This window comes from Zeus faber (assembly GCF_960531495.2).
Source record: "Zeus faber genome assembly, chromosome: 12".
NCBI classification, from domain to species: domain Eukaryota; kingdom Metazoa; phylum Chordata; class Actinopteri; order Zeiformes; family Zeidae; genus Zeus; species Zeus faber.
In genome coordinates, this window is record NC_137196.1 from 29,897,215 (window position 1) to 29,906,479 (window position 9,265).

Consider the following 9,265-nt stretch of genomic DNA (forward strand, 5'->3'; position numbering starts at 1 on the left):
GGCGAGCGTCTACTTACCCTTCATGTTGGGAGGCTCTGAAATAGGGCGAGAAAGCAGCTCCTCGTCAGATCCCAACTCTCCCAAAAACTCACATTGTCATCAGAAGCAAACACATTCCACTTGAGAGGCAGAGGCAGGTTCATGTTCATCAATGTATAAACATAGAAATGTGTAGTGTATATATATATATATATATATATATATATATATATATATATATTTTCTGTAAATCATTGAAACTGCAATGTGTTCGACTTTTCATCCAAATACATCACGATGCGTTCAAGGTCCCTAAAATGATTGAAAAACTATCCCTAAGTCAGTAGAAAGTTGATGTTGGTGAGAGCGGGTCCATCTCTGTTGGTTCACATCTATTTAAAGTGGTAATCCATGACACACATTTGAAATGTATCCCTATTTCAATTAGCTGGCACGCTGTGACAAACAGCTGTTCAGTGTATCAGCGTTCTGCGTGTTGCTCTTTATGCTGTTTCCATTGTTTGGTGGCGGGGTCCGCCACACGCGCAAGAGCTGTAAAGCAACCATGGAAAATGAGCTTAAGCAGCAGTCTGACTGTCTCTCTCTGTCTAGCTGTCTAACTCTAGCTGTCTGCCTGTCTGTTTGTCCATCTGTCCGTACATCTATCTGTCTGCCTGGCTGTCTGACTGTCAGTCGGTCTCTCTGTCTGCCTGTCTGTCTGTCTGTACATCTGTCTCTCTGTCTGACTGTCTGTCGGTCTGTCTGGCTGTCTGTCTGACTGCCTGTCTGTCGCAGCTGAACTGAGGACCTGTGGGAAGCCGCCCCTGCCCTCGGTCCAGGCTTCACACCGCGGGGAGGAAACGCATCAATGTCCTGACACAGACTGTTCAGCTCAATTCAACTCATTAGAATAAATGAATATGAAGCTTCGTCCATCGTCATTATCATCAGTTTAAACATCGATCACATATTCTTTGTCCGTTGACGCAACATTAATGCAGTTCGGTTTTTTTTATAATTTGATCTAATATTCGATTTCCACCTCATGCCTTTGTTCCATGTTATAAAATACATTGTTTTTAAAGATTTATTTGTTTATTAATTCAATTTAATTGTATTTATTTTTGTTTATTTCTGTTGATTTCAGTTTATTCCAGTTAAATTTTTGGGATTTTGAAGATGTCTGTTCTGGTTTAGTAGCTTGTGCATCATTCCACTTTATTATCATATTTTTTTCGACCATTTCTTCGGGGTCTATACCAGCGGTTCCCAACCTGTGGTGCCAGACCCCCGCAGTGGGTCGCCAGAGATCACTGGGGGGGACGATTTGAGGCAGTTTTATTTTATAATATTCAAATATTGGTTAAAAAATCCAGCGTTATTGTGAGTTTAAATATAAATCCTTACAGAATGTCGCACTATCTGCTCTAATGTAATAAATGATCTAAAAACATAAAGACAGAAGCAATTCAGAGCAAAATGACCATCACTTTATTAATCATTTATCTATACCATGTATCATTTGCAGCTGTTGAATGTCATGTTTGCTTCTGTGATATTTCTAAACAAATGAATAAATAACTAAATGTACACGGTCAAAGTCTTACCGTCGTACTGGGACTTGCTGAGGAACAGTGTGCTGGCACGAGGGTGATCCGACGGGTTGTACTCCATGTTTAACTCTGGAGGAACAACGACAACAACAACAACAACAATAACATATCGCAACAACAGAGAATGCATGAAAGCATTATATATATATACAGTATATATACTGTATACAAACTGTATATATAATGTTTATATACAGTATATATACTGTATTTATAATGTGTATATATACTGTATACATGCTGTATATATCATCTATATATACTGTATACATATATACTGTATACATATATGCTGTATATATACTGAACACAGAGATAAGAGATTATAAATGATAATGCTCAGATAATTTATAATAATAGTATGAATAGTATAATACAAAGACAATAATAAATCTAGCTGCAGGCAGCAATACAGGTTCCAGTTTAGGCTGTGTGTGTGTGTGTGTGTGTGTGTGTGTGTGTGTGTGTGTGTGTGTGTGTGTTGTGTGTGTGTGTGTGTGTGTGTGTGTGTGTGTGTGTGTGTGTGTGTGTGTGTGTAAAATGTGGTGAGTTGCTATGAATGAACGACACAACAAGATAAATAGATATATTATATGAGCATATCATATTTGTTATTTGATTATATGATTTGATTATATATTTATGTATATATTTGATTATATATTAGATTATATTATTTGATTATATTATTTGATGATATTATTTGATTATATATTTGATTATATTATTTGATGATATTATTTGATTATATATTTGTTTGTGTGTGTGGCGGGGGGGGGGGGGCGATGTTACACCTGGGCTTTTTTGTTTCATCCAATTAGAAAACAGATTAAAATAAATAAATCTACAATAAAAACACACTGTTTTTATTTGCTGAGCAGCGGGATGGTGCGGTCCACTTTAGGGGCGTCTGAACTCATATTAAAAGATTCTTCCAGGCATGAATACGGGAAATACATGACAACGTTCTTTGATCACATGATCAAGGAAGTATAAATGTTTCCAGCCCCCGACATTTTGTTTTTACCCCTTTTGGGCGGGGTCAAGTCTTGATTAGGGCGGGTCAGAGCCCCTGTAATTCAAACCAATTCAATTAACACAATTCACACCCACCTACTCCACCCCTCCCCCAACTGTCACCTCTACAGTGTCCTTCACGCCTGACCTGGTGAGAAGACAGCTGACGAGACTCCACTCCGGCAAAGCTGCAGGCCCCGACGGTGTTTTTCCCAGGGTGCTTAAAGCCTGTGCCCCCAGCTGTGTGGAGTACTCAGTCAAGTCTTCAGCCTGAGCCTGCACCTCCAGAGGGTCCCTGTGCTGTGGAAGACGTCCTGCCTCGTTCCTGTGCCGAAGACGCCGGGTCCCAGCGGCCCTCAGGACTACAGACCGGTGGCTCTGACGTCCCACATCATGAAGACCTTCGAGAGGCTCGTCCTGGAGCAGCTAAGACCTATGGTCTGGCCTTTCACTGATCCACTGCAGTTCGCCTACCAGCCCCGCCTGGGAGTTGAGGACAGCATCATCTACCTGCTGAACAGAGTCTACACTCATCTGGACAAGCCGGCGAGTACTGTGAGAGTCATGTTCTTTGATTTCTCCAGTGCTTTCAACACCATCCGTCCGGCTCTACTGGGTGAGAAGATGGCTGCGATGCAGACGGAGGCCCCCATCATGTCCTGGATTGTTGATTACCTGGCGGGCAGACCACAGTATGTACGCCTACAGAACTGTGTGTCGGACAGGGTAGACAGCAACACTGGGGCCCCACAGGGGACTGTCCTCTTCACCCTCTTCACCTCAGACTTCAACTATTGCACTGAGTCCTGCCACCTTCAGAAGTTTTCTGATGACAACCAACTGAAATAGTTGGTTGTATTAAAAAGGGTGATGAGAGTGAATGCAGGACTGTTGTGGGCAACTTTGTCACCTGGAGTGAGCTGAACCATCTGCAGCTCAATGTGACTCAGACAAAGGAGCTCATAGTGGATCTGAGGAGGGCAAAAGCATCCGTGACCCCTGTCTCCATCCAGGGGGTCCCTGTGGACACTGTGGAGGAGTACCCGGGGGTTTACTTCAATAACAAGTTGGACTGGACCAGAAACACCGAGGCAGTCTACAAAAAGGGCCAAAGCCGACTCTACTTCCTACGGAGGCTGAGGTCCTTTAACATCTGCCGGACGATGCTGAGGATGTTCTATGAGTCTGTTGTGGCCAGTACCATCTTCTTGATGTCACATGCTGGGGCAGTGGGCTGAGGGTCGCAGACAACAACAGACTAAACAAACTAACCAGGAGGGCGGTGATGTCGTAGGAGAGGAGCTGGACACCCTGACGACTGCGGCAGAGAGGAGGATGCTGTCCAGGCTTCAGTCCATCTTGGACAACATCTCACACCCTCTCTACGACACACTGGCCCAGCAGAGGAGCAACTTCAGCAGAAGACTCCTCTTACCCAGATGCACCACAGAGCGCCACAGGAAATCATTCCTGCCTGTGATCATCAACCTCTACAACGCCTCCCTCAGAGAGTCAGACACCCCCTCTCTGTAACCTGACCTCAAAACACCGACTTCCACTTCTGCACCTTCTTCTTTTTGCACATTTTAACTGTACATTTTACACTTTACCAAGATATGTTTATATATTTATTCATATATAAATATGTTTCTTAATAATTATTATATTTTGTATGTTAATATGTTGTATGTAAATATGTTGTATGTAGATTGGAGTTGTAACGAAAGTAATTTCCCCCTCGGATTAATAAAGAATTTCTGATTCTGATTCTGATTCTGATACTAGATACTAGTTACTAGTTATTAGTTACTAGTTACTAGTTACTAGATACTAGTTACTAGATTCTAGGAACTACATGGTAGTTACTAGGTACTAGTTACTAGATTCTAGGAACTAGATAGTAGTTACTAGGTACTAGATAGTATATGGATGACAGCAGATTGGAACATTGAATTCTCCTGGCGACGATGAATCTCTTCTCAAATGTAAAGAGACGTCAGATGATGGAGACAAGACACTGAAGGCTTTGTAGGAGGGAGATCACAAGACTGCTCCCTCTCTGTCTCACTCCCCCTCTCTGTCTCACTCCCCCTCTCTGTCTCACTCCCTCTCTCTCACTCTCTCACTCTCTCTCTCTCTGTCTCACTCTCTCTGTCTCACTCTCTCTGTCTCTCTCTCTCTCTCTCTGTCTCTCTCTCTCCCTGTCTCTCTGTCTCACTCTCTCTGTCTCACTCTCTCTGTCTCTCTGTCTCTCTCTCTCCCTGTCTCTCTGTCTCACTCTCTCGGTCCCACTCTCTCTCTCTCTCTCTCTCTCTCACTCTCTCCATCCATCCTATCTACAGTGTCTGTGAGGTAGATTCACATCAGCTGTGTGGTTTTACTTGTATTCCGTTCCTGGGCTGAAGGCCTGCTCTCGCAGCCTAAACCTGCTTGTACGTCAGATGAACGGGACGTCGTTCACTCATTCACTCGTTCACTCATTCACTCATTCACTCACGCTCCATTCACACAAGCTGACCCACAAATAGACTCTGTACAGTAAACCCATTGTTCTTCTGAATCACGATCATATTGAAAACAAAACCATCTGAAAAAATTAATAAAATAAATAAAATAAATAAAGCGTATAATTCTAATAAATAAACAGCCAAATAAATAGTCAAATAAATATCAGTTATTGGTACTAGTGCATAGGATATGAATTCTAATTATAAATCACTTCTATGTTTTGACTCAGTTGTTACAGTTATTCTTGCGCTGCAGTTTGACTGCGCGGGGGAAGCCGGTGATGGACACCGCGCGCCGGCGCAGCCCGGAGAACGGCCAATCGGGTCGGCTCTTTGAACCTCCTCATGCGGAGGTGAATCCACTGGGACGAGGCGGAGCGGCGCGGGAAGGAGCTTCTACGCTGGTGAAAGCCTCAAATGTGGGAAACGTTTGTCATGTCATGAGAGTTTGTTTTATACATTTCCCGCCGATGGCCAGTGGGAGGAAAGGCTTTTTGTCATTGTTGTTCGCTTGGGTTATGAGTCGTGACTGCCCATCCCTACGTACTTCTTCAGTTGGTGCGATGACCTTGTTTCTCCGTGGCAAAAATAAATAAGTTCATTGAATTTCGTGTAATTGAGCCTAAATTAGTAAAGAACGGCGCCGTTGTCTGTTTTTCCGGGTCCTTCCCTCGGTTTGCTCCGTGCGGACGCTGTGTCTCCTGCGGCAACGGTAAATCTCCGTTCAGGCTTCGACGTCGCTTTCTCAGCGCGTAGAGGCACCGTTTGACAAATTCACCGCGTGCAAAAAAAACATGTTCAGCGAGCGGGGGAGGCGCCAGCCGGCCGCCGGCGCCGGGCGAGGCGCCAGCCGGCCGCCGTGGGTGGAGTCGGCAGAGTCGCTGTCCCTACGGCAGCTCCACATCCTCGCGGGGGTCGCTCGTCATGTCTTCAGACGTAGGTGGCCCGGTCGGTGTCCGGTGTTCGGGTTCCCCTCGACCCGTCTGATGTCACCCGACCCGAACCCAACCCCACCTCCTTTAAAACGCCGACGCTGTGGGGGCTTGGCGTGCCGCAGCGGCGTGGTTTCCCAGGACCCCCCAACCTGGGATGAACATAAAGCCTCCGCGTGCGTAGGTGCACATCGGAACATTTGCTCCTCATCGGATGACCAAACCTACCGGTCTAGAGGAGACGGTTTTCACTGATTCTCAGCGTCCGCAGAACTGGTGACGGTCTCTTCCTGTTAATGATGCTTTTGGCCAATTTTCCAAAAAACCCGGAGGAGAAATATCCCCAAAACAAACAGAGAGAAAATGTAAAAGAAGTCAAATGTTCCTGAACAGAGGCAGCTCAAAGGGTTCCGGTCGTCGTCGTGGCCGCCCACGATGCTGTTCTGCATTTGGCCGCCGCCTACAATTCACCTCTTCCCCAAACAGGTCGGTGTCACCGGCAGAGTCCAGTCATGGTGTGGAGGTTCCAACGGCGCCTCCGATCATTACCGATTATTACATTTCACTGCATATATGTATGAAAGTATGTATATGTATGTGACGAATAAACCTATGGAATCTTGATCGGACGACCGGCAAACGGCCTTCGAGAGCTGCTCATGAGACGGCGTCCCAGAGACACGCTCGCCATCTCTGCGCCTCCGGGGCTTTCCCCTCTATCTGCCGTGACGCAGGCAAGCAGCTGCGTCCCCCCTGATTGGACGCGCTCAAAGACGGAGATGACCGGGACTCCATGTGGGATTAATGTGTCTCCCTTCGTGCGCCACGGGAGTCCAAACCGTCGGCGCAGCGGGGGCGTTTCTGAGCAGGAGTCGGGCCGAGAGTGGCGTCCCACCTCTGAGATATGAGTGGAGAGTAGAGCAGAAGGCACTAACACGGGGGCTCAGAGTTGGGGGTTCAATTCCCTGGCTCACCCGATTGAGTATTCTCCCGTTCCAGGGTAAATTCTAGACGATGTTTGACAAATCGAACCATTTATCCACTTGTAATCATGGTCTGTAAGCCTCCTGCTGAAGGGTTGCCAGTTCATTCCGCTGAGTTTTGTTTTATGCTTTAATCTTTACCTGCACCGAAGGAGCCGGATGTATAACTCAGCTTCTGTGACGCTGGAAGGTGTATTTCCCTAACTTCTCAGGAGCTCAGCTAGTTGATCCCATCTGCAGCCATGCATTGAGCGAACACGGTTAGCACGCCCATCCTTATCTCGGACACACGGGGATGAAATTGGTGTTGACCTTCTCGTCTGAATCTGGCTGAGATGGTCAGACACACGGATCAACGATGTCTTTCTTGTGCTGTTTGTCGCTCACCTCCTGTCCACAGGCGTCGCCACCGTCGTCTCTCCTCAGGTGACTCCGATGTCTTCTTGTCTTTCAGGGCTGGCTTATAGTCCCGGCACTAACATATAGTTTTGCGGTGAACGAATGGCAACCGGCAGAGATCACCTCAAGTGTCTCACGGTTCGAAACCTGAAACAGGAGGAAACCAGATTGGAGGTGGCGGGAGAACCGCCAGAGGACGAACGGCGGCCTCGGGGCTTTGATCTGACCGCGTCGCACTTTGCTTTCCTTGTTAAAAGGCTTTTTTTGGTCCTGCCCAGTGAGCACTGCAGGTAAGCAAACTCACCCTCAACCGCTGGACCAAAGCTTTCCGAAAAAGAAAAAAGGATTCTGACGGGAGACGGACATTACGGGGATGTGGGCGTGTTCACTGTAAAAGACAAGCTGCTAGTAACCCATAGCGACATGGTTGGCAAAACACTGTTGATGTATAACTGTCAGTTTTCTTGTGTTTTTTTGGAACTTTGGAATGGAGGCGTTGGGGTTGGGGTCCCAGGGCGTGAACACGGTGTGACTGTCCTGTAAACCCACAGCTCATTGACGCCCTTTCCTTTGCACAAAGCCAGAGCCACATGGCCAGGCTGTCACCGCACCATCACTCTACGGTTTGAGCAAACAAACAAACAAACAAACAAACAAACAAACAAACAAACTGACATGGCCCTCTGCGAGCCCCTGAGGGAAAACGATGACATCTAAGCAATGGTGTCTTGTGTCTACGGTTTCTGAGAAAGGCCGTGCATAGCTCGCGGTTGGAAAGCGCCCCGCCACCTATCACTGTTCCAGCGTGAAAGGGCCGATTGTGATGCATATCAGCGTGTCAGCGGGGGGGGGGGGGGGGGGGGCGGAGTGTCGTGCAGCCCCGAAAACAAAGACTTTACACACAAAGGCGTCTGCCCGGGTGAACCCTGAGCTGCACGGGACCCTGGGAGCGCGCACATGTGCCCCATCCCGGCTCCAGATCCCGGCCCGGATCTGGAGCCCAGCTGGGGCACATTCACCAAACATAGGATTTCATGCATGTGAGGTCCTCGTATACGTTTAAAAACGATGGCATAGCACCGTCACTTAAACTGTTGTACTTTACTACCCTAATGACGTGGTTCAGAAGTGGCACATCATTTCATACATAGAGCTGTCCTGATGAAAAAATGAAAATGTAATAACAATAATAATAATTGCAAAAAATATAAATAAAAATAAATAATACTACTACTAATAATAATAATAATAATAATTATAATAACCGGCATAAGAATAATACAAAATGAATCCGATTAATATCATTCATATTATTAATTATAATATATTAGAAATATCATAAATAATAATAATGATCATAATAAGAATATTAACCAGCATAAGAATAATACAAAATATGAAAACATTATTACTATAATTAATATTATTGATAATATTATAATATAATACAAGATAATGATAATAAATTTGAAATAATCATAAATAATTAAAATAGGAATAATAACACTGACTATAACAACAATAATAACAAATTATAATAATGTAATAATCGTAATAAAATGATCATAACCATATAATATTGATATAAGATTACCTTAATAATAAAAATACATGCATTATTATTATTATTATTATTATTATTATTGCTGCTACTGTTATTATTAATAATTAATTTTACCGTCCACGTTCTCCCTGTCGCTGATGTGCTGGAGGTGGCTCCCCGGCTCCCCTGCTCTCAACTCGGGCTCCGGGTGGCAGGACTCCAGCCTGGAGTGCGGGTTGTTCCCCCGGAGCTTGGGGCTCCCGGCCAGGCAGCAGGAGTTGCTGCTCCCCAT

General features: G+C 45.4%; 1 protein-coding gene across 1 annotated transcript in view; it reads right to left on the bottom strand.

The window, feature by feature from the left end:
- The window catches only part of LOC307237755 (cyclin-Y-like), a gene marked incomplete at both ends in the record, with an annotated part of 16,131 nt that extends 6,866 nt beyond the window's left edge, over window positions 1–9,265 (bottom strand). The window contains 2 exons of the mRNA XM_080010519.1: window positions 1,587–1,661; window positions 9,109–9,265. Coding sequence (XP_079866645.1) covers window positions 1,587–1,661; window positions 9,109–9,265 — 232 coding nt within the window. The remainder of the gene's footprint in view (window positions 1–1,586; window positions 1,662–9,108) is intronic.